At 44.7% G+C, this 24,872-nt stretch overlaps 2 protein-coding genes and 2 long non-coding RNA genes across 4 annotated transcripts; 2 read left to right on the top strand and 2 right to left on the bottom strand.

Moving 5' to 3' along the window:
* The first annotated feature begins 7,912 nt into the window (after positions 1–7,912).
* On the top strand, positions 7,913–10,753 carry LOC146712674 (E3 ubiquitin-protein ligase TRIM21-like). Its single transcript, XM_085452182.1, has one exon. The coding sequence runs from the start codon at positions 7,919–7,921 to the stop codon at positions 9,587–9,589; it is 1,671 nt and encodes a 556-aa protein (XP_085308308.1). The 5' UTR covers positions 7,913–7,918; the 3' UTR covers positions 9,590–10,753.
* Positions 10,754–12,098: 1,345 nt separating this feature from the next.
* LOC146712675 (CST complex subunit CTC1-like) lies at positions 12,099–15,835 on the bottom strand. The gene is made up of 8 exons (XM_085436902.1): positions 15,709–15,835; positions 14,259–14,412; positions 13,914–13,982; positions 13,678–13,840; positions 13,420–13,475; positions 13,157–13,313; positions 12,336–12,456; positions 12,099–12,264 (listed from the first exon to the last, which is right to left on the bottom strand). The coding sequence occupies exons 1-8, from the start codon at positions 15,833–15,835 to the stop codon at positions 12,173–12,175; spliced, it is 939 nt and encodes a 312-aa protein (XP_085293028.1). The 3' UTR covers positions 12,099–12,172.
* Positions 15,836–18,387: 2,552 nt separating this feature from the next.
* On the top strand, positions 18,388–24,406 carry LOC146712676 (uncharacterized). The gene is made up of 5 exons (XR_014919058.1): positions 18,388–18,616; positions 18,991–19,078; positions 19,168–19,353; positions 23,890–24,011; positions 24,182–24,406. It is a non-coding gene; the product is annotated as an uncharacterized LOC146712676 (long non-coding RNA).
* On the bottom strand, positions 18,849–20,039 carry LOC146712677 (uncharacterized). The gene is made up of 2 exons (XR_014919071.1): positions 19,936–20,039; positions 18,849–19,331 (listed from the first exon to the last, which is right to left on the bottom strand). It is a non-coding gene; the product is annotated as an uncharacterized LOC146712677 (long non-coding RNA).
* Positions 24,407–24,872: the final 466 nt, after the last annotated feature.

The following is a 24,872-nucleotide window of genomic DNA, read 5'->3' on the forward strand; positions in this document are numbered from 1 at the left end:
AGGAAGAGGAAACACTTCTTTAAAAGCAGGAGGAGGAGGAGTGTTCACAAAAGCCTCAGCCAGTAAAGAAGAAACTGTTAGAATGAAAGAAGCATTCATTAGAGTAAAAACCTAAATAACCTATTTGCACATTTAAAAACTTCCTGCTTCAAATCTGTGATTTTAATCTGTTATGCATAACTTTAATCATGACACTTTTTCAACATGAAACACTAAAATTAAATGTTTCCAGTTTTGGATCTGTTGATTCCCACTCTCTTTTAACTATTTCCCCACCATCTAAGTGCATCTAAGCACAGCTGGGATTGATCTTTATTTTCACTTCTCTTTAAATGTAACTTTTAATCATAAATATTATAGGATAGATTTAAATTCTAGTTACAAAACTGAAGAAAACAGCAAAAACAACAACAAAAACTCTACTGCCATTCACATGTAATACCTGTACAGCCCACCAGAGGGAGTGATACTCAAATCAAACACAGCAAAGGCTGATGGTGACCAGTGGGAGTTCATTCAGTAACAGAAAGGAACTGAGTGGGTAACACTTCATAATGGCCACTGTTATTTAACTGTGAATTATAGGTGTTAATTTAACTTTACCATACTGCATGACACCATCTTTATTTATAAAGCCCTTTAAAATAAAACCAGGGTTCACAAAATGCTGAACACGCCAGCAAAAAAATGTGTTTTAAGAAGAGTTTAAAACTCAGAAAGAGAAGAAGCCTGCCTAATGTGCAAGGGCAGATCGTTCCACAACTTTGGAGCTGCTACAGCCAAAGCAAATTAATGCTTACTAAGGGAGTGGGAAGGTGTATATGGCTGTTGCATCTCAGAGAGGTGGGGGCAGGCTATAAGAGATTTAAAAACAAATAGAGAACTTTAAGAAGGACCCTAAAATGTACAGGTAGTGTCATGGTCTCCGTGCCTGCCCGGCCGGCCCACAAGACTGCATGTGGTGTTTGGTTTCCTCTCTCTCTGCCTGGGCGGAGCTCACTGTGGGCTCCCGCCCTTGGCCCACACACCTGACAACAATCAGCTGTCATCACCTGGAGCGCTATTTGAGGCTGGAACACAGATCCTCTCATCGCTGGATGATTGTACTACAGACGTTAGTGATTCTCCCAGCTCCTGTGAACCTGTGCTTGAGTATACCTGTGATTCGTGATTTGTGAGTGACTTCCCTTTCCTCTGCTACAGACTTTCCTCCCCGGACCTCCCTGTCATGTGAGCGTGTGTGAGTTTGGGCAAGAAGACGTGAGCGAGTGTGAGAGAGCTACCCTGTGATTCCCTGGAGTTTGGATTTTCCCTTCACTGTATATATCGTGCACTGGTGCTGTAAATAAACTGTTTTTGGAGACGTCACACCGCTCTGCTCTTGAGTTCCTACTACCAGTTTGTGACAGGAAGCCAGTGAGTGAAATTAAAATGGGGGTAATGTGCTCAGACCTTTTTGTTCCATTTAAAAGATGCGCTTCATAACCTGCAGACGCCTAACAGATGCATCACTAACCCCACTATAAAGTGCGTTACAATAATGGAATAAAATTCCCACATGTGGGACTAATAAAGGTACATCTTATCTCATCTCTTATCTTAGATGTAACAAAGACATGGATTACTGTCTCAAAAAGCTGCTCTGATAAGATGGGCTTTATTTTTGCCAGTTGTCTCAAATGAAAAAAAGACAGATTTTACAACAGCTCTGACCTGGCTTTCAACTTCATCATCTGCCTCCATTTAAACTCCCAGGTTAGTGGTGATTGGTTTAACAAACTGTGCCAGCAAACCAAGATCCATAGTAGTGGTCTCAGAAGTGCCACCAAAAACCATCACTTCTGTTTTCTGCTCATTAAAATGTAAAAAGTTCAAAGGCACCCAGGCCCTTATTTCATCAAGACATCTGAGCAGAGGGCCTACTGAGAAACCATTTATCTTTTAAGAGGGAAACAAATCTGGGAGTCATCGGCAAAACAGTAGAAAGAAATCCCATGTTTCCTGAAAATATACTCGGGTGGTATCAGATATAAGGAGAAAAGAAGCGGGCCTAAAACTGAACCCTGTGGAACCCCACATTGAAAAGAAGCAGCAGAGGATACAAACTCACCAAGTTTCACAGAGAAAATTTGGTCTGCCAATTAGGATCTGAACCACTGCAGTGTGGTTCTCCTAACACCCACCACCTGCTCTAAACTGCAAATTAAAATCTTATGATCCACTGTATCAAAGGCAGCTGTTAAATCTAAAAGCACGATCATAACACAGTCATGTAATGCAGTTCCTAAAAAAAATTATTAAAAACTCTTAAAAGGGCAGATTCTGTACTATGCAAAGCTTTAAAACCAGATTGAAAAACTTCCGAAATACAACATTCTTCTAAAAATGGATATTCATGGCTTGTAAACTACCTTTTCAAGAATCTTTGAGATAAAACTCAATTTGGAAATAGGTCTGTAATTTGCAGTCATTTCAGGATGTGAATTTCAGTAATACTGTAATATTTGCTGAAACCTGAAGTTCATCCTTCTTCCGTTTACGTTCAGCTCTCTACACTTTCTTCTGGCTTCACAGGTGCCTTCATTCAGCCATGGTTCAGATATGGCTTTTACTTATCTAAGATTAAGGAGTCCCAACAGCCACTTCATAAATGTATGGCACAGCATAGAAGAGCCACCTCCACAGGACAAGACTCAGCAGTCCATCTGCATCTAAAGGACAAAGGTCACTCTTTTGAGGATGCCAAAGTTCACAAGCACAAGTTCACAATGAACTCATCCAAAAATCTTGGCTGATTGTGACCTACACCCGTTTTCACGCCATTGTCCCTCTTGGGGGGACACTCCCACGGGGCTTAAATCTGGGATTTTCCACGGTTCGACCCTAGAACTGAAGAAGCTTCTCAGATGAAACGTCTTCAAGAAACAGCTGTGAGGACAGAGCAACTCCTTGGTAAATAATGCACTTGATGGTGACTTATGAAGGTCCTTGCAGTCCAGTTGATCTTGCGCACTTCCAGGATCCCTGTGTGAGGCACAGAGTCATAGGCTTTCTTGTAGTAAATGCAGGTGGTGCAGATGTTGGTCAGTGTAGTTTTCCTTTGTGTGCCCCACTCACATATTAATCCTTATTCCTCTTTGTTGCTATGCCTAACAGGAACTTATATGAAGTACCGAGGTATTCGGGTGAGACCACTTGCTTCTTGGGATCCTTTGGCATCAGGGCTGTCTCCAGCCTCCACTACATAGCACTGAGATGGCACTTTTAAGGATTTTTAACGATATTCTTTTAACTCTGGACTCTGGCAGCCCTGCTGCCCTTTTATTGTTGGACTTGTCAGCAGCTTTTGACACGGTCGACCATGACATCCTGTTATCACGGCTAGAATTTCATGCTGGTTTTTTTATGTCAGTATGGGCCCCCACAACTCCAAAATAGCCCCTCTTAAATACGGTGTACCTCAAGGCTCTATTTTGGGTCCTGCTCTGTTCGTACTCTATTTGTTGCCATTGGGCTCCATCTTCTCGCGGTACAGCATTTCATTTCATTGTTTTGCTGATGATTTGCAGATTTATCTACCTTTAAAAGCAGGGTCAGACCATCCCCAGCTCTTATTACGCTGCCTTGATGATGTCAAACAGTGGTTGTCATTAAATTTTTTAAAGCTAAATGAAAATAAAACTGAGGTTGTCATTTTTGGCAACTTTAATCATATCGACAGCACTCTGGGCCCCTTTCCTCGTATTGTAAAACACATGTAAACAACCTCAGTGTCTATATTGATGGTTCTTTTAAATTGAATAAGCAGGTGAGTGCAGTAGTTCAGTCCTGTTTTTTTTAGTTAAGACAGCTAGCCAAGGTAAAGCCATACCTTCCGGCTAACGTCTTTGAGCGTGTTATTCACCTTTTTCTTACTTGCAGATTGGACTACTGCAATTCATTTTATTATGGTCTAGATCAGGCCACCATCCATCGTCTTCAGATGGTTCAAAATGCAGCTGCTCGCCTGCTAACTGGTACCAAACGGAGAGAGCATATAACCCCACTTTTAGCTTCTTTACACTGGCTTCCTGTCTCCTACAGGATCCAATTTAAACTTTTACTTTTTGTTTTTAAGTCACTTAATGCCCGAGCCCCTCCTTACCTGTGTGAGCTCCTCTCTGCCTATGCTCCAGGAAAAACCATGAGGTCTAGCTCAAAACTAATGCTGTCCATCCCACGGACTAACCTCAAATCCCGTGCTGATAGATCCTTCTCTGTGGCAGGTCCCAGACTTTGGAATAGTCTCCCCTTAAATATTAGATCTGCACAAATACTTGAGCAATTTAAATCATTACTAAAGACACATTTCTATGCCCTGGCCTTTAACACACTATGACCCAAGCATTTTGGTCTTATTTGAATTAGTTTAGTTATTGTTTTAATTCTTTTACTGTCCTATTATTGGTTTTTTTTTGTTATTATTGTATTACATTGTTGCTTTTTAATACCATTTCTATATTGTTAAGCACTTTGTGCAGCATCGGCTGTTTGAAATGTGCTATATAAATAAATTTGACCTTGACCTTAAGTTAGGAGCCAAAAAGGGTGTAGTTTGTGTGTGTGAGCACCCGTGTGTACACCTGTGAGCATGAGCACGCTTGTTTTTAAAAGGTTCCTTCATGTAATGATCTGCTAGAGGGTGTGGGGGGGCCACAGCCCCGTCCTCCAGGGCATGAAGCAGGTATGGAGGAGATCCAAACTCCAGACATCCAGAGGCCCCCAGAACACAAGAGACCAAGGAAGACCAACAGAGGGGCAGCCGCGCCACTGTCCCAGAAAGAGCTGAGGAGAGTCCCAGATGAGGGCTCACTCAGCAGCCGCGGAGCAGAAGCCAGCGGGGGTTGCAGTGACGTGCCCGTGAGCTCCGCCGGCAGCCAGCTGTGCCAGAGTGACCGAGGCACCCCACCCACAAAGTGGCCCGAGCGAGCCCCAGGCTCCAGGCCCCGATAAGCACCCACCAAGGAGTGAGCTGGTGTGTACCTGGACGCCCATCCCCGGACACAAAGAACCACCAACGCACCGACGTCTGAGGGCGTCTGCCACCGGATATGAACTTTTTTCAAGACAGTGAATCTTGAAACCAGAGAAAAAATAGAGTTTTAACTTGTTCCATTGGCAGATTTTTTTCACTTATTTCAAGCTAAAATATTTATTAGAATTCAAATTTAGACAGAAACAAAGTGAATAATATTATTTTATTATCACGTTGATGCAGCACATGGTTCAGTTAGCTTTGTATAAACACGTGTTAGAAATGTTCTTCAATCAGCTCTTTTTACTCTCATTTCACAGCCAGTACTTTTTACTTTTACTTGAGTAAAGAAGTTGAATTAGTACTTGGAGTATTTTTAACAGTAGTACTTCTACTTCAGTACACACTGTGTGTACTTTTACCACCTGTGTCTGAGACCTCCTTCAGGGTCCACCTGAAGCTCTCAGTCTGCTGTGGAAAAAGGAAATCCAGGTGAGTTTCTCCTGATCACCTGAGGCCGTCATTACTGTGTGAACCCACACACCACTCCTCACTCCTCCCACCCGCTGCACACAGTCACTGAGTACAGACCGGCTGATTCCTGTAAAGGGAGAGGCAAGAAGAGGCGGAGCAACACCTGAAAAACAAGAAGCTCAACGTCATTTTGCAGAAGTGAAAGTGTGAGAGAGCAGCAGCAGAGCTGCAGTCGAGTCCTGTTTGTCTCTAAAAGAAGATTCACTGGAGTCCATCAGGTTCCTCTCAGCAACAGTGGTGAGTGCAGCTGACCACACTTCCTGCTTCTACACAAATCTTCACTCTGTTCACTTCATCAGGGCTCTAGAGCGCCACCTCATTTCTCCATGGTGCCACTTAGGCTACGTCCACACTCGCCCGGATAGATTTGAAAACAGCGCTCCGCGTCCACACTAGTGTTTTCAGTCGTTTTCACAGAGTTGTGCGTCCACATTAAGATGGCTGAAAACGCTTACGTTCCAGTCCTGCGCATGCGTGAAACGCAAGACGATTCGACCGGTCTCATTTCTGTCTGCCGCTTATTCACTTTCCGGCTGTTTGAAACGTCGCGGCAAAAGGTGGAGGAAAAGCACCGAGTTTTAAAATGGACTAACAGTGAGGTGGAGTTGTTGCTGCGAGTAACACAAAAGTACAAAGTTGCAAAAGCGAGAGAGAATTAAAGAATTTGAAGAAAAGCTCTGTGGAGAGAGAGCGGCCGGACCAGTTTCTCTGACTATGATACTGTAAAGCTGACAACATGATGCATTTACTGTGGTGAGTGTGCAAAGACCATGGCAGGTGTTGTGCCAAGGTAGGGATCCCCAACAGGATCTGTTTCCCTGCGTCAGGAACATCGGCTGGGCAGGGAAAGCGGACCCAACGCACTCCGCCTCCATCATGACCAACTAGACGTGGAAGGAGTGATGTTTTAGTGACAACATGAAAGATGAGTGTGACCGTTCAGTTTGTGGGTTACAACAGAAAATGATACATTTATTGTTCTCGTGTGTTATCGGACGGGATCGTTTTAACAAACCGAGGACATTTTCCTGATAATTATCTGTATCCTCCTGTAACTTTACTGTTTAAAGAGCTAAAACCTCCAACATTTCAGGATCAATAAGTCCTTATAAGACGTGTTTGTGAGCTAAAAATCAAGAATGTGGGATACTGTTTGTCTGTGTCAGCCAAACAACTTCACATCTTTGTAACGACTGTTAAAAAGATGTTCATCCTGTTGATCCTGTTCATCTGGACGCTGCACTGTACAGCAGACACGACGTTGTTCAGTTTGTGTTTCAGATGAACCAGTTTGTGTCTGAGTGTGTTGCTGGGTCTCCACCAGTTACTCTGACAACTGAAGGTTCAAGATTTTTATTTTGACATTTGCACACAGGACCAACAGTCCATGCACAGTGGAATACTTGTGCAGAGCTTTCCAAGTCAAATCACACTTTAACAATATAAAGACAGAAAAAGCAGGAGGATAGAAATGAAGTCCGGAGTAGGGTAGTCGTACTATTTTCTATATACAAAGAAAAAGAAGAAAATGTACAGAGAGTGTGTAGTTCTCTACCTCTTATCGCACTCACAGTGTTGCACATTTGTTCCACAGATCTGTTTCACAAGTCTGTTGTGAGTGTATTGCCCGATGGTCAGTGAACCGATGATACATTCAAAGTGAGGTTAAGTAGTGCTGTGTTATTTTAAGTGTTCAGTGTGTTTTTGTTTGCCGTCAGTCTGACAGTTGTGGGGAAGAAGCTGTTGAAGAATCGTGTTCTGTGTGTGATGCTGCTGTCCGCTCTGTTGTGTCTGAGATTGTATGTGCAGCTTTGTATGTGCAGGTCCATGGATGCAAGTGTTGTTCCCATAATCCTCTCTGCAGACTTTATGACTCTGCAGAGCCTTCCTCTGTGTCTGTGTAGTGTTTCCATACCAGACAGTGATGCCTGCGGTGAGGATGCTGTCTATCAGTCCTCTGCAGGCCTGGGTGAGAGGGTGGTGGTTCATGCCAGCTTTCCTGAGCAGCCGAATGAAATAAAGCCTTTGCTGGGCTTTTTTCACAGTTGCTGTAGTGTTGAGAGTCCAGCTCAGGTCTGATGTAACCTGCAGTCCCAGGAATCTGTGGCTGTTTGCCCTCTCCACCTCCGTCCCTTTGACAATAAGATGCTGCAGGGGAGGGAGTTCTTCCAAAAGTGCAGTATTCATTCCTTGGTCCGTGTTGAGGATGAGGTGAAGAAGCTTCTGTGATGAGTAGAAACTTAAAGAAGTCCAGACGCTTTTCTCTCCAAGCTCCTCAGACTACTGACGCTTGTTTCTCTCTTTGTAAAATGAAATTTAAAGTGAATTTTGAATAAAATGTTTCTCTTCTTTCTCCCTCAGAGTGCAGACATGTCTGCTGCCAGCAATCTGCGATCTGAAGATCAGTTTCTGTGCTCCATCTGTCTGGATGTGTTCACTGATCCAGTCTCTACACCATGTGGACACAACTTCTGCAAAACCTGCATCAGTCAGCACTGGGACACTAATGGCAGAAAGAAGTGTCCTATGTGTAACAGAGTGTTCAAGAGACGACCTGAACTAGACATCAACACTTTGTTCTCTGAGATGGTTGCTCAGTTCAGACGTGAAGCTCAGCAGAAAGCCAGCAGCAGCAGCTCAGAGCAACAAGCTGCCAAACCAGGAGAAGTTCCCTGTGACGTCTGCACTGGAACCAGACTGAAGGCCCTGAAGTCCTGCCTGGTGTGTCAGACCTCCTACTGTCAGACTCACCTGGAGCCTCATCTGACACTGAAACGTCTGAAAAGACATCAGCTGGTTGATGCTGTGGAGAACCTGGAAGGCAGGATGTGCACGAAGCACGATAAACTCCTGGAGCTGTTCTGTAAGACCGACCAGACATGTGTCTGCGTGCTCTGCCCTGTTTTAGAGCACAAGAACCACGAGTTTGTTCCTCTGAGAGAAGAATATGAAGGAAAGAAGGCAGAGCTGGAGAAGACAGAGGCTGAGATTCAGCAGATGATCCAAAAGAGACGACTGAAGATTCAGGAGATCACAGAGTCGGTGAAGATGAGTAAAGATGCTGCAGACAGACAGAAAGCAGAAGGTGTTCAGGTCCTCACGGCTCTGATGGAGTCTGTTGAGAGACGCCTGAAGGAGCTCATGAAGGAGATCGAAGACAAACAGGAAGCTACAGAGAAACAGGCTGAAGGTCTCATCAAAGATCTGGAACAGGAAATCTCTGAGCTGATGGAGAGAAGCTCTGAGGTGGAGCAGCTCTCACGCTCTGAAGACCACCTCCACCTCCTCCAAAGCTTCTCCTCCCTGAAAGCTGCTCCACCCAGCAAGGACTGGACAGAGGTCAAAGTTCATCCACCATCATATGAGGGGACTGTGGGGAGAGCTGTGGCTCAGCTGGAGGAGACAGTCTGGAAACCCATGAAGAAGAAGCTGTTTGAGGCTGAGCTGCAGAGGGTGCAGCAGCATGAGGTGGATGTGACTCTGGATCCTGATACAGCTCATCCTGCTCTCATCCTGTCTGATGATGGAAAACAAGTGTACTGTGGTGATGTGAGGAAGAATCTTCCAGACAACCCAGAGAGATTTTCTCTGTGTGTTAATGTTTTAGGAGAGCAGAGTTTCTCTTCAGGCAGATTTTACTTTGAGGTTCAGGTTAAAGAAAAGACTAAATTGGCTTTAGGAGTGGCCACAGAGTCAATCAACAGGAAGGGAATAATCACAGCGAGTCCTCAGGATGGTTTCTGGACTGTGATGCTGAGAAATGGAAATGAGTACGAAGCTGCTGCTGGTCCTTCAGTCCCCGTCTGTCTTCATCCTGGTCCTGAGAAGGTGGGGGTGTTTGTGGATTATGAGGAGGGTCTGGTCTCCTTTTATGATGTAGGTGCTGCAGCTCTGATCTACTCCTTTACTGGCTGCTCCTTCACTCACAGACTCCACCCATTCTTCAGTCCCTGTAACAATGATGGAGGTAAAAACTCTGCACCTCTGATCATCTGTCCTGTCAATCAAACTGATCAACGACTGATTTTATTGGATGAATGATTGATTTTTCTTGAAGGGAACAAATGAACATATTGAGTGTAAATCCTCTACAGTCTCCATGTTTCTATAGAATCTGATCATCAGGACTCTGATTCACACTTTGATTCTCATGGAGTTTGATTTGACCAGAAGAAAAGTTGAATCAGGAAATGTTCCCACTGATGGAGACTCGAGCTGAAGAGCAAATATCAGAGAACAAATGTCCAAAAGCTTCATTTCCAATAAAGTTTGTTCAATGCTTTGAGTGAATCCAGACTCATGTGTGGCTGTTATACGGAGCATCAGAGTCCAGCTGAGTTATGTTGGATACAAACTGCTTATTTTGGCTCTGTGAGGAGTTTTGTTCACTGAAAACTGATGAGACGGATAATATTCAAAGAACTCTGTAGAGATTCATGCATCCATGTTCTCCACCTGCAGGTGTGGAGGAGAAAGGTGGAGCACAGACTGCTGCATCCTTCCAGTCACATCATTTTGATGATTATATTTGCATGTTGTGATGATTTGGGTTAAAGACAAACAGAGTTGAACGGCTGCAGTCACAGCATGAAGACGATGCTGAAGCTGAGCTGTCAGTGAACATGTTTCACTGTGATTTGATTTGAAGAATAGAAAGTGTGTGTGGCTGCTGACAGCTGCAGTCTCTGCTAGTCTGCATAACACACACACAACTTTCCCCCTGAGGCAACGATGCAGCAACAACACAAAGAACAGCTGCAGACACACACACACTGTTAAAGAACACTTTACTGTTTAAGGCAGAATTCCTCAGTAACAATGATTTGAGTCTACTGTGTCTACTGTGGTTTCCAACATACAATCTACTGAAACATGTTTTTCTTTCTGCCGTACAAACTATTTGATCACAACATCTTTGCTTTTTTCCTCCAATCGTTTATTCTGATTATTTTATTTAGTTTAACTAAGAAAAGCTTCAAATTTAACTCTTAACCTGATTTAAACATTTAATTTCTCATTAACTCAGACTTTTAATTTATTTCCTTGTTTAATGTATTATTTCTTTATCCTTGTTTAAGTTTTGCCGATCCTTTCTGTGTAACCTGTTTAATCTGACCTTTGACCCTTTAATTTTAACTTAACAGTACTCTTGTTTTGACCTTTGACCTCTTTATTCCTTATAACCAAATAAACCCTTTTATCTGATATTTTCACCTTATTGATTGATTATATATATCTATTATATTTTCTCACCTTACCTTATTTTGACCTTTGACCTATGTCCTTGTTAGCCTTGATCTTCCTTCATCAAAGGTGAAATTTCTTTCACCTTTGAACTTAAAGCTTAAATCAAACCTTTGTTAAAAAGCTTCTTACCAACTTGTAATTACAACTCTCTGCATTAAACACGTATCTTATCATATAAACACTGGATCACTGAGAGAACTTTAGGCAGAACCAAATGAAGCAGCTGACCTCGTCAAACTCACAGCGACAGTAACTGACAGTGAATTATTTTAATCTTCTTCATTGTATTTGTTAGAAACGTTTATTTTCCTTTAATTGGACTTTGGTTAAGTTCAATCCGATGTATTAACCGACCTTTGAGGTGAAGTGCAGCTGCGAAGAACGCTAAGGCAGGCAATGAGGTGCGTTTAATGTCGCTCTGTTAATTTGAGCGTCCATAAATTGAATGTCTTATTTTTTCTTACTTTATTATTGCTCATTTATTGGAGAATTTGGCCATTTAATCAAGATAGATTTTATGTTGTTGGTGGTAAAGATCTGGATGGATGTTTTATTTTATTCTGTGTTTCTATTTTTCAGTTTTACTTTTCAAGACTTGGTGAATTGCCTTTTTCTACTTTTTGTTTAGTTTTGTTAAAATTAGCAGCAGTGAGAAGTGTTGTTGTTGGTCTTGAATATATTTGATGTAGCCCATACTGTTAAGGTAAGTGTCATGTTTTTAGTTGTTAGTCTGATGAAGAATCTTTTATTTTTCTCCAAAAGTTGATTGTGTTTATCTGGACATAGTGTTTTTCAGGTCCAGCTGAATGCAGGTTTCCCCAGTCTTATACGTGTCAGGAGCATCAGCACAGCTGAAATGCATTTTTCCTAAGCACCGCGTCTCTGTGGCTTTTAAACCCCAAAACACGCTAAAACAAAAATGGGTCCACCCCAAGGATGGGGTCCCCCGGTGTAGTTTCCACTGTGACAGACTGTGGGCTTCCTCAGAGTGAGGCTGAGAGCGGCAGGCCCAGCTGGAGTCTGACCCGTGTCACACAGTGGAGGTCAAACCTTCTGTGCCACAAACACCAGATTAACCAGTTTCACTCATCATCCTTCTACTGTCAGATTTTACTGGTGCAGGTTTGATGAATCACCATCTGAGAACGTCTCTGATGTGGGCGCCACCCACAGGGATCACTTCCTGTAGAAGGGTCACATGACCTGTTATAGGCCCCTTTCGTGTGAGGTTAAACCCAGAGAGCTTCGTGTGACCTCTGACCCTGATCACCAGCGTTAGGGTCAGTGAAGGTGAGATACCATGTGACAGGAGGAACAATAAAGTTTTATTTGTACGAACACGTAGAACAGATGAAGTCAGAACGAAGCAGGTGGAGCTCAGTCAGGGTGGAGATGCAGACAGGTGAGCTGAAGGGGAGGAGCCAGTCTGGTCAGGAACTCTCTGTCTCCTCGAGTGAACCTCCTCACCTCTGAAACACACACACACACACACACTGAAGGTTGCAGTCAGGGTTGGTCAGGGTGGTGAGGGTGGGGTTACCTTCTGGTCTCTGGTTGGTGTGTTTCCTGCAGGTGAGGCTGAGCGGCCAAATCATGACATCGCTGCTGCACAGACACAACAGGAAGTGGAGGAGGAAGTCGTCAGCGTCCCCGTCACACACCTGAGACAGACACAGAGGTTATGTCTCTGCAGACTCACGGCTCGGACCTGTGGAAACGTCCTGCAGGACGCCTGTTTCTCTCTGTGGTGGCCCCCCCCACAGCGTCCCCACCGTGCTTCACTGTGTGGACGCTGTTCTTTGGGTTGTAGCTGCATCTTCTTCTCGTTTCACCTCCTCTGACCACAGGACGTTTCAGTCTGCAGGTCTTCGTCCTCAGCAGTGTGGCTGAAGGTGTCTGCAGACGTGGAGCTCTGTGAGCTCACAGTGCGTCCCTGTGCAGCCTGTAGAGTCTTTGAAGTCTTTGCTCTGACAGGCTTGTTCTGTGCTGGGCGGCTCTTTGACTTTCTTCAGGTTTCCCTTCCTGACACTCTGATAACCTCAGATATCCACAACGTGAATCCTCACAAACATCTTTTTCTCTCTTTTCACTCAAACCTTCTGACGTTTTCACACCAACTGTAAATATGAAGAAAACCCTCAGTTTGACGCCACGCCCCCAAACCAGTTCAGCAGTAAAGTGTGAGCAGACGGAGCTGTTACCAGGATGTAAACAGGATGTGCCCTTTCACAGTTAAAGCCTCAGGAATAAAAACATGACCCGATCTTAAATTTTTAAAGATAAAATAAAGTTTAAAGACGACGATGAGCACGTGACTCACCTGTGGCAGGTAAACATACACACCTGACAGGTGCTACTGACCTGGCTCTGCCCACGAGGGAAGACTCTGATGTGACCTCTGACCCTGAGAGCTCTCTGAAGCCCTTCCCACTGAGCATCAGCCAATCCCAGCAGAGCAGGAACCAGAGCAGCTGAGAAGCAGACGTGAGCCTCACCTGTCCCGTCATCGATCACCAGCCTGATCGAAGAGCAGAGCCACATGGTTTGATCATGTGACTGTCACCTGACTCATCCAGGTGATTAACACGTATCAGCAGGTGAGCTCAACAGGAAGCTGCTCTTACTTTGCTTTGGACTGAAACACTGACGAGGTCGAGTGACACTGAGAGCTGCTGCAGCCCTGAGAGAGAGAGAGCAACAGGTAAACACACACACCTGAAATCGTGAGCAGTTTCCTCCAAAACGACACTTTACTTACTGCACCAACACTAACACACCACCAACACGCTAACAACACATGAAGCACTCTGAGTACTTTCACTGCACCCGAGAAACTGCAACTAAACACATCCTGTACACACTGTGTGTATTTTATGCAGTACCTGTGTGTACACGCTGCCACACAGCGAGCAGCTCCACTGCAGTTGCAGGAACAGGAAACACACCACGTGACCTTTGACCTGTCCCACAGCGCACCTCTGCTTGCTGCTCAGAGCCCACTCACCCAGGTGCATGATGGGAGCAGGAGGAGGAGGCTGGGCCGAGCTGATAGAAACCAAACAAACAAATAAACAACAGCACGACAAACACGTGAACCAGACTTTACCTGTAAACTTACCTGGTGTCTCCCAGGGAGACCACAGTTATGGAGCTGACAGGTAAGTACGTGCAGTACACACTTCCTGTCCTGAAACACACACACAGGTAAACCGCACAGGTACGTAACCATGGGCGTGACTTTGTATTGAACATTGGGGGGTCAAGATTTCTGTCTAAATAAATAAATCTGGGTACATTTCCAGATGATTAAACAACTATTTTGCTGGTAACACCTGAAACCAGTAAAGAAAACCAGCAGCCTATTGATGCAAGATGATCCATAACTTTATTGGGGCTGACATTGTTGGAAATGAGTCCAAATAAAGAGTCCAAACTTTTATAAGCCTGTCTATGTGTGTCTCACCTGGACAGCCTCCTCTGGAAACCAGACAACAGCAGAGTGTTACCCGGCAACAGGCCAGGTGGGTAGGGGGTGTGGCTTAAGTCCAGGTACACCTGCAGACTCCTCCCAGCTTGGTCACAAAGAGTGAGACGCACACCTGCACACACACATTCAGCTAACAGTCAGACCAGGGGTCCGTTCTTCGTACCTCGCTAAGTAAGTTAGCTGGATTTGATTGTTGACGATTTCGTGTGATCTTGGATCGTTCGGTTCTCCGAAGCTCATCCGGGACTTGCTGTCATAGCAACAGATCCGTAAGCGTAAACCTGCTCGGGAGCAGGCTTACTTTATGTAAACAGGATTAGATCACAGCCACTCAGGTATGTCCGCTTCATGTATACGAAAGCAACGGTGAAATATACTCACTCAAATGAGCAATCCTATTTATCCATATTGTATATTCTGTATCTATATATGTGTATATATGGTGTATTTATGCTTATATCCTTACTCTTATTCCCCTTAATGTATCTGTAACATGCAACTTCCTTCGGTGCTTTGCTACTGGAAACTGAATTTCCTGGAGGAACCCACCCGAGGGATTAATAAAGTTTCATCTAATCTAATCTAATCTACTTGGGTTTTCTTCCTGCAGCCCTCATGTTTACTCAAGGTCTAGTTCTGTCTTCATGCTGATTTTCTTGTTCAGTCGTGTCTCATGTTGCAGTTTGTCAATCCTGTCCCTGTGCTCTGTGTTCCCTCTGTTCAGTATCAAGTATGTGCCTCATGTGTTTCCTGTTTTATTTTGATAGTCCCTGTCCTGTGTGCAGTGTGCTTGGTTTTGCTTCCCTTCTGTCATTAGGCCTGATTTGTCCCAGATGTGTTACCACCTATTCCCCATCTTCTCGTAGTCCTGCTTGTGTATTTAAGCCCTGTGTTTCTCTGTTAGTTGTTGTGTTGTACCCTCACTGTACTGTGTTTTGTTTTCTATGTGCTTCTGGTAATGTTCTGGTTCACTCTTTCCTGGTTTGATTTTCTAGTTTCCCGGGTTTCTAGTTTGGGCTTAAGTTTTGAGTTTCTAGTTTTGTTTTCTTCTATTTCTATTTGAATGTTCTCCAGCAATAAAGCTGCCACTTTAGTTAATCATTCTGTCTCTGAGTCCTGCGTTTGGGTCCTACATCCTGCCTGCCACCTCAACACCTTTAATTTTACAGCTTCTTAGTTATTATAAAGTGCTGCAACTCATAATGTTTTCTAAGATAGTAAAACCAGATTTAAACCGACTACTTCTACAAAGATGGAGCTAAAGTGATGATATACATTTAGTGTTTGGACTTGGACACATACAGTCTGTTTTTCCTTATAACTACATGTGAGTTCAATTAACATTTTGTAGGAAAAGGGAATTTGTTTTTTAAAAGGATTATAGATTCGGAGCTGAATTACCCAACGGAACATCTCATTCACTGACGTTTGCTGGAGAAGCTGCTCTGCCTCTTTGTGATGGAGCAGCAGCGTGACGTACTGAAGACTGTTAACGGGGAAGTGCTGAAGCTGAAGGCGTCTCTCTGCTGCTCAGACTGACGTTCAGTCGTCATCCAGACAACATGAAGACTGCACCGGTCTCTCTGCTCCTCGGTGAGTCAAACACTAAAATCACCGATTTATTTATCACAGCTCCAACAAACAATATGGCAGGAAAACAACCTTTCAGCAGTTACAAGCTTGCAGCTACTGACTTTAAAGTTCATGTAAAAATTCTGAAAAGTTTCGTCAAGGCGAGAGGAACAGTTCATTCTCCTTCTTACGTCTTTCTGGTTTCATTTGATTGGTGGCTGTGAAGTTGGGCAGGAACCAAGAAGTGATGTTAATGTTGAATAATGGAGCTCACACTTTTAACTGAAATGTATGAAGAGTGATAGAAAATGGTTTCAAACATGCATGATGAAAGTTTTTCGGTTTAAATCGATCTCATCATCACTGCAAACCTCTCAGAGGTTCAGACTCTCAGCAGTTTAATCTGGAGTCCTGCAGGAAAGTCACCATATAGTCTGGACTAAGTCAGCGATTAAACTTTCTGCCCAGCTAAGTGTCAGTAACATGAAGACCAAAAGAACAAAAGAGACTTGACCTCTTTTCATCAAACATCTCTTCAGTCAGGAAACCACAGCCTCTGACTGCATGAAGCACAGGGTCCTCTGACTGCGTCCCCTCTTTTATCTAGTCTTCACTTCCTCTATTCACAGCCAATTTTCCATTAAGAGGACTGAGTGTATTCAAACAACCACAGACGGTTTTGACTGTTAAAGTTCCCATTCCCATTGACATGATGACCTTTAAACAGCAGCAGTGTGGGAGTGAAACAGGCCGCAAATCTGAAAATAAAAACTGTGCTTTTGAAGGGTGGCTTGTTAGTCCCACACTTTCTTCTCTGCACATGAATGAAAGCTCATCCATGCACAGTTCCTTCTCCATTGTTTACAATGCTGTGCACTGTGACGTTTACCGTTGATTGCCATCTGATCAAAAAATGTATAGAAAACAGGAAAAGACAGGCTAACCTGCGTTGCTGTCTCGGTGGTATTTTATAACTTCCTGTTCCTGTTACAGTGCACGGTGGTGTTTGTGTAGTTTAATCTGCGTGGCTCACAGATCTGGCAAAAATACAGACCTTCCATAATTAAGTAGAAGTACAAATACTACTGTTCAAAAATACTCCAGTAAAAGATGAAGTACTGATTCAACTTATTAACTCAAGTAAAAGTAAAAAAAAGTACAGACTATGAAATGTACTCAAAGTAAGAAAGTAGTAGCAGTAAAACCCTGGCTGATTGTGACCCACACCCATTACCACACCTTGGCTCATGTGATTAGGTAGAGGATCATCAGGGGGTCCATTGTCCCTCTCAGTGGGAAACTCCCACAGAGCTTAAATGTGGGTCTCTTCACCGTTTGATCCTAGAACTGAAGAAGCTTCTCAGATGAGAGGTGAAACGTCTTCAAGCAACTTAAAAAAGTCCAGACGCTTTTCTTTCCAAGCTCCTTAGATTGTGGCAGATACTTCAGGAGATTAAAAAGTTTCCTGAGAGAAAAAAAACAACAACAAAAAAAAACTGTGCAGCCTCAGTCTTTCTTTAAATGACCTCTGACCTCCTGTTGCAGGTGTGTGTGTGCTGCTGCTGTCTGCACTGACTGTTTGTGCAGGTGAGTAGATGAAGTGCACCATGGTCCAGGACAAACACTGAGTGTAAACACTGATAGAAACTGTCCGTCTGTCCTCCAGTCTCTCTGAGCGTCAGTCCAAACCTTCAGCAGTTCTTCACAGCAGCCTCAGTATCTCTGACATGTGAAGGTCAGCTGGGCTCTGATGGATGGACGGTGAAGAGGGACACAGGAAGTGGGACTGAGTCATGTGGAGCAGGTGGGCGGGGCTTCGGGAGGTTAACTGGTTCATCCTGTTTGCTTGATAAGCAAAGCGAGCCAATCAGTGGAGTTTACTGGTGGGGCAGGGATAGCTCAGTAGGTAGAGTGGTGGCCCCATGATCGGAAGGTCGGGGGTTCGATTCCCCTGAACAGCTACCCTGAGGTACCCCTGAGCAAGGTACCGTCCCTACACACTGCTCCCCGGGCGCCCAATGGCTGCCCACTGCTTCACTGAGTGAATGGGTTAAATGCAGAGAGGGATTTTCCCCACGGGGACCAATAAAGTACACCTTCTTCTTCTTCTGGTGTGAAGGTGAAGCTGGAGAGAAGAGTGAAGAAGTCAACATCACTGTATCAGGTAATGAAGTCGTTCATTTCATCAGACTAACAGCAGACTGTTATACCACCTCTACATCACTCTGTGGGTCTTTTCCTCAGATAAAGAAGTGATTTTGGAGATCCCTGCACTGCACCACTTCCCCTGCCAGTGGCGGACTCCCTCAGGTGTCGGTGCGTTGGTGGTTCTTTGTGTCTGGGGGTGGGCGTCCGGGTACACACCGGCTCACTCCTTGGCGGCCGCTTATTGGGGCTCGCTCGGGCCATTTCGGAGGTGGGGTGCCCCCGGCCTCTCGGCCTGGGGCTCGGTCACTCAGGCACAGCTGGCTGCCGGCGGAGCTCACGGGCGCGTCACTGCAACTCCCCCTGGCTTCTGCTCCGCGGCTGCTGAGTGAACCCTCATCTGGGACTCTCCTTAGCTCTTACTGGGACAGTGGCGCGGCTGCCCCTCTGTGGGTCTTCCTTGGTCTCTTGTGTTCTGGGGGCCTCTGGATGTCTGGAGTTTTGATCTCCTCCATACCTGCTTGATACCATAGAGGACAGGGCTGTGGCTCCCCACACTCCCTAGCAGATCATTACATGGAGAAACCTTTGGAATGCAAGCATGCTGATCCACACAGGTATGCACACAGGTGTACACATGGGTATTCACAGGCGCGGACTACAGCTTTCTTGGCTGCTGCCTCAAAGCACATTGTGCGCTGTCTATCTTGCGTGTTGCACAATATCGTTTATTATTTAGTAACTATTGATATCTATGGCTAGCTAGTTTATTGTGATGGTGCTTTTTTTTTTTCTTATTATGTTGCTCTTTGTTGTTTGCTGTCTCCTCTGTTTTTTTTTCTCCATACAGGTGATCCAGGAGTTTTGTTTTTTTTGTTTGTTTGTTTGTTTTTCTCTCTTCCCCCCCTTCTCACCGTCTCTTCTCCCCTTTGGTTTTCTTTCTTTCTCTCCCTCTCTTTCTTTCATTCTTTCCCCCTGTCCTATCCCACAGTCATGTCTGTCCCGTTTGCAACTGAAAATCAGTCAGTGTTCTACTGATGAGTTTGGATCATCTCCTCAGAGCTTTCTGAGGGTCAGAGGTCAGAACACTGACATCACTTCCTGTTTAAAGCAAACCTGCTGAGCTTATAATAAATTCAATGACCCAGTTTTATCATCTCTCCTGCAGATGTCTATGACACCACCACCATTTCACCAAGTGCCACCAAACCACCACCAACAACAACTATCAATCTCAATTCCCCTCCTTCTACATCGTCCTCCTCCATCATCTCACCTGTAGCTGCTCTGGGTTCTCTGGGTCTTCTAGATCTTATTCTGGTTGCAGCTTTGCTGTTTTGGAACAAAAAACAAGGTATAAAGTGTGTCAAACCCCCCAGAGCTCATTAGATTAAACATTTTACATGGAAAAATAAATTTTCCTTAATAATTATGTAATTATATACTATAATTCAATTATAAACTGTCCCCATTCACATTGTTTAGCAGAGAACTTATCTTACATGAAAAATATAGAGACACTTTTATTGATAAAGTATAAGACCCGATCCTTGGGGTGGAACAATTTTTGGCGCAGCGTGTTTTGGGGTTTAAATTCCACAGAGACCCAGTGTTTAGAAAAAATGCATCTCAACTGCTCCGATACTCCTGTCACAACAGTATCACTACAGGTTTTGACAAAAGTCCAGCTGGAATTAGTGATGGGATTTCCGGCTCTTTTTAGAGAACCGGCTCTTCCGGCTCCCAAGCGGCTTTTCAGGTTGTTTTGTTGCTTTAATTAAAAACGGTCCGGGGCTCCAGGGTCCGGGGGGAAGCAGGGATTAATCCCATACATGCTCTCAGTGGGTTCCAAACACACACACACTCTCTCGGGTCCAGGGCAGATCTATATACACACAGAGAGAGACGTCCAGGTTAGGGATAGTCTCAAACTCACAGATACAGGTTCAGGTCCGCCGTCATAAATAGTGCTCCAAATCAGCTGGGATCGGCTGCAGGTGTGACGGTGAGCACAGGTGCGTGGGCCAGGGGCGGGAGCCCGTAATGAGCACCGCCCCAGCAGAGGAGAGAGAGCGCAAAGGAAACAAAACAAACAAAACATGTTGCCAAACACAGAGTGAGCCAGCGAGGCACGAGGACCACGACACAAAGCACGTGCAAACTCCAAAACACATTTCTAGCTTTAACTGAACTTCAAAGCAGAGCAGATCACTTAAATTACACAATTGAAAGCATGAAAGCATGTGTGTATTGTTTGTGTATTTATACACAAGCACTCATATATATTAAAAAATATGTTCATTTACCTGTTACTACCACACACCAAATTCGGTTGTTGGTACTTGCTGGATTGTGTAGCCTCTAGGTAACAAAAGCTCAACACTGCGCCCAGCATCCTGGAGCACTTCTGTTGTCTTCTGTACATGCCTCGGAGTTTGTATGTGCTTTGTCTGTAGGGGCCACCGTAAATATACTTTTATTTATTCACCCCACATAAAATGTAATAAATAAATCATATAATACAAAAACCAACTATTCACATTTCAACTTTTAACTATTTAAATTTTCAGCTTTTTCCTTTTAAACAAATTTAAAGTGAAACAACACAAAACACTGCAAACCACAACACAATTAAATATAAATTATAATATGAAAACAAAAAGAACATGCACATTCTCTGTCATATGGACCTGCATGAATAAACTTTCTGAATCCTTTATCATCTGCAACTGAAAATAGTTGTGGATGATTACTATACCTTTCTAATGTGACGTTGTTGTCCCTGCTCTCTCTCTCTCCGTCCCGCTCTGTTCCTGTGCTACTGAGTGTCACTACCGCCCCTCCCCCCTCTGCTCAGTGAAGCGGAAAAAAGTGAGAGAGAGAGAGAGAGAGAGGGTGAGAGAAAAAAAAAACCCACGGCTCGCGATAAGGAGCCGGCTCGTGTCGTTCACGTCAAAGAGTCGGCTCTGAGAGTTTCCTTCGCGACCCACACATCACTAGCTGGGATAACCACATTTACTCAGGGCCTTCTTGATTCAAATTCAAATTCAAATTTTATTTGTCACGTACACAGTCATACACAGTACGATATGCAGTGAAATGCTTGGACAACTGCTCGTGACCTAAAGAGAACAAAAAAGGAAAAGGCTATGAATAAGGTAGGAAATAAATATGAAAAATTAAAAAGGGTAAATTTAACTAAGAAGGAATAAAATATAAATTAAGGTTAAAAATGAAATAACTGTACAACACAAATTAGAATGAAGGGTAAATTTAACTGGGAAGAATAAGATAAAGATAAATATATAAATTAAAGTTGAAAATAAAATAACTGTACAACAAAATACAAAATACACAATATAGAACTATATAAGAATGTATGAAGAAATATAAATGTAAATAAATATATACACAATAACAGCAGCTGTACAAGTATTAACCGGAAATGAAGAATATAGTGACCAGTGTTGTGCAAAACCAAAGTCCAGAAAGTCCAGTGTGTGTGTAAGAACTGTATGTGTGGGTCAGTACTGTGTGGTGGTGTGATTGAGAGACCGTATCGCCTGCGGGAAGAAGCTCCTCCTCAGTCTCTCTGTGTTGGTCTTCAGGGAGCGGAATCGCTTTCCTGACCTCAACAGAGAGAACAGTCTGTTGTTGGGATGGCTGAGGTCCTTCACGATCTTCCTGGCCTTGGTCCAGCACCGCCTGCTGTAGATTGAGTGCAGGTCAGGGAGCTCGGAGCGGATGGTGCGCTCAGCTGACCGCACAACCCTCTGTAGAGCTCGTCTGTCCTGCATGGTGCTGTTCCCGAACCAGGTTAAGATGTTTCCCGCCAGGATGCTCTCTATGGTGCACGAGTAAAAGTTCCTGAGCACCTTGGAGGGCAGTTGGAAGTCTCTCAAGCGTCTGAGGTGGTAGAGACGCTGTCGGGCCTTTTTCACCACGGTGTTGATGTGACAGGACCATGACAGGTCCTGCGTGATGTGAACTCCGAGGTATTTGAAGCTGTCCACTCTCTCCACTGGGCACTCGTTGATGACGGGGGTCTGGTAGTTCCTCTCCTGCTTAGTGCTGAAGTCCACTATCAGCTCCTTTGTCTTACTGACGTTTAGAAGGAGGTTGTTCCTCTGGCACCAGTTCTCCAGATTCCTAATCTCCTTCAGGTAGGCCGTCTCGTTGTTATCAGAGATCAGGCCCACCACGACGGTGTCGTCAGCAAACTTGATGATGGTGGTGGAGCTGGTAGTGGCCACACAGTCATATGTGTACAAAGAGTACAGCAGGGGGCTCAGAACACACCCCTGGGGGGCTCCAGTGCTGAGAGTGGTGGAGGCTGAGACATGTCCGCCCATCCTTACTGCCTGTGGTCTGCCAGTTAGGAAGTTGGAGATCCACTGACACATAGATGAGCTGAGTCCCAGATGCTCCAGCTTGGTGGTGAGTGTGGAGGGAATTATGGTATTAAATGCAGAGCTGTAGTCTATGAAGAGCATTTTAACATAATTCCCCCTTCTAGTGTCCAAGTGAGTGAGTGATGTGTGGAGGAGATGAGAGATGGCATCGTCTGTGGAACGATTTGGACGGTAAGCGAACTGTAGTGGGTCCAGTGTGTCTGGTAGTGAAGAAATGATGAAGTCTCTGACCAGGCGTTCAAAGCACTTCATCACTACTGAGGTGAGGGCTACAGGGCGATAGTCATTGAGAGAAGCAGGGTGGGGTTTCTTCGGGACAGGAACAATGATGGACTCTTTGAAGCATGTGGGGATCACCGACTGAGATAAAGAGATGTTGAATATCTCAGTGAACACAGGAGCTAGCTGGTATGCGCAGTCTCTTAGGATACGACCTGGGATGCCGTCTGGTCCTGCTGCTTTCCTGGTGTTCACTCTCTTGAAGGCTCTCCTTACTTCATGCTCGGAGATGACGAGCACGTTTCCGGTGCTGGCAGTATCTTCCTGTCTGCAGCCGTTAGCGCCGCTAACACTAGCATTGTTGGAGACCTTAGCTGCAGCCTCGAAGCGAGCATAGAAAGTGTTCAGCTCGTCTGCCAGAGTCACGGCCGCGTTCGTCATACCGGTTGTTGGTGCTTTATAGTCCGTTATTGTCCTTAGTCCCCGCCACAGGCTCCTAGAGTCACTCTGTTGGAGTTGTGACTCTAGTTTCCTCCCGTAGCGCTGCTTCGCCTCTTTCACCGCCCTCCGCACGTTATATGACGCGGCTTTGTACGGGTCCATGTCCCCCGTCATGAGTCCCGTGTTGTAGGCAGCGGTGCGGGATCTCAGAGCGTCGCGGATGGTTTTATCCACCCACGGCTTCTGGTTGGGAAACGTTGTGATAGTCTTTGTCTCCACGGTATCATCCGCTAGTTTCCCAATGAATCCCACAACCGCTTCCGTAAACACGTTGACGTCATCGTCGGAGCTGTTTCTGAACATGCCCCAGTCTGCGTCATCGAGTGCGTCCTGTAACGCGGCCACCGATTGATCCGTCCAGCGCGCGACCTTCCTCTGAACCGGAACTTCCTGTTTCAGCCTTTGTTTGTATTTTGGCATGAGGAAGATGGCGGCGTGATCAGATTTGCCAAACGGGGGGCGGGATTGTGCCTTGTAGCCGTCCTTGACCGTAGTGTAGCAGTGGTCCAGTGTCCTTTCACCCCTGGTGGGGCAGGTGATGTGTTGATAAAAGTTCGGCGCTGCGCGTTTGAGGTTGGCGCTATTAAAGTCCCCCGTCACAATAAGCGGGGGCTGCTGTGTCTGTGGGGATGGTGTTCGCTCTGTGTTGTAGCATCCTGATGACTCCCAGTTTGTGCTCCATGCTGGCAGACGTCTTCGGTTTAGAATCTTTTATTATTTGTCTCGTGTTTAAATCCTCGTCTTTCTCATTCCTGCAGAAAGGACGCTGTCATCAAGTCTGAGTCAAGTCACCTATCAGGATATGAACTTCAGACAATCAGCCAATAAAATTACAGATACACACTCACATGTTGTTTTCTCCAGTCCGAGGACACTGCAGGTACACATTCAGCTGTTATCCAACAAGTTATTGCTTCACAAAATATGATTATGACCCTTTGTCCACTGTGGGTCCTTGTGATAATTTCTTTGCTCCTCTATTCGTCTTGTCTTTCCATCTCCTGGATTCTCTTTTAACCATCTACTCATTCTCGTTCTCTTGTGCATCAGGGCTGAGTTATTGATGGAGTTTCCCAGATCAAATTTAAAGGAGGATGGGAAGAAGAGGATTTTCTCTCTGCCAGTCCCGTCAGCTCCCTGCTAAGATTTAGAGCTTGTCCTGTTTTTCAGTATGAAGGCCCTGCTCATCTGTTTTTCTTGCCATTGCTTAAAAAGTGTACATTCTGCATCCAAATGTCCAGCTGCCTTCAACTTTGATGTTTGTCTTGGTCAAAAATAAGCCTTCAGTTTATTCCTTTGTTTAAATAAAAGTCTCTTGCTGATAAACTGAACCCTGGCTGTGGCGTCAGAGTAGCGCTATATAAGTGCTACATAAGAACCAGTCCTTCTACCATTTACTAAAAGCAGGCTTTTGCCAGGGCTGCAAAGGGATTTGTAAAGAATGAGTTTTTAGTGTACTATGTTTCAGGCAGTTGTTGCATGGAAGTGGCTGTTACTGAAAGTCCAGCACAGACCTGTAGTGACAGCCAGTGATTGGCATTTTGAAATGATAATAATAGCATAATGATTTAAAATTCCAGGTTCCTAATGGAGGTCTTGCAGATAAACAGTAACACATTCTATAATTTATTATTAATAAATAATAAACAGGTGGAGCCGGTAGCTCAGCATGTTTGATTTGGCAGTTTTGCACTAGATGAGCTTCCTGAGGCAACTCAAACGGGATCTGTGTTTCCAGGTG

Source organism: Copadichromis virginalis, linkage group LG3 (assembly GCF_057382275.1).
Source record: "Copadichromis virginalis isolate Kocher_CV1m ecotype Utaka linkage group LG3, C_Virginalis_male_GT1.1, whole genome shotgun sequence".
NCBI classification, from domain to species: Eukaryota; Metazoa; Chordata; class Actinopteri; order Cichliformes; family Cichlidae; genus Copadichromis; species Copadichromis virginalis.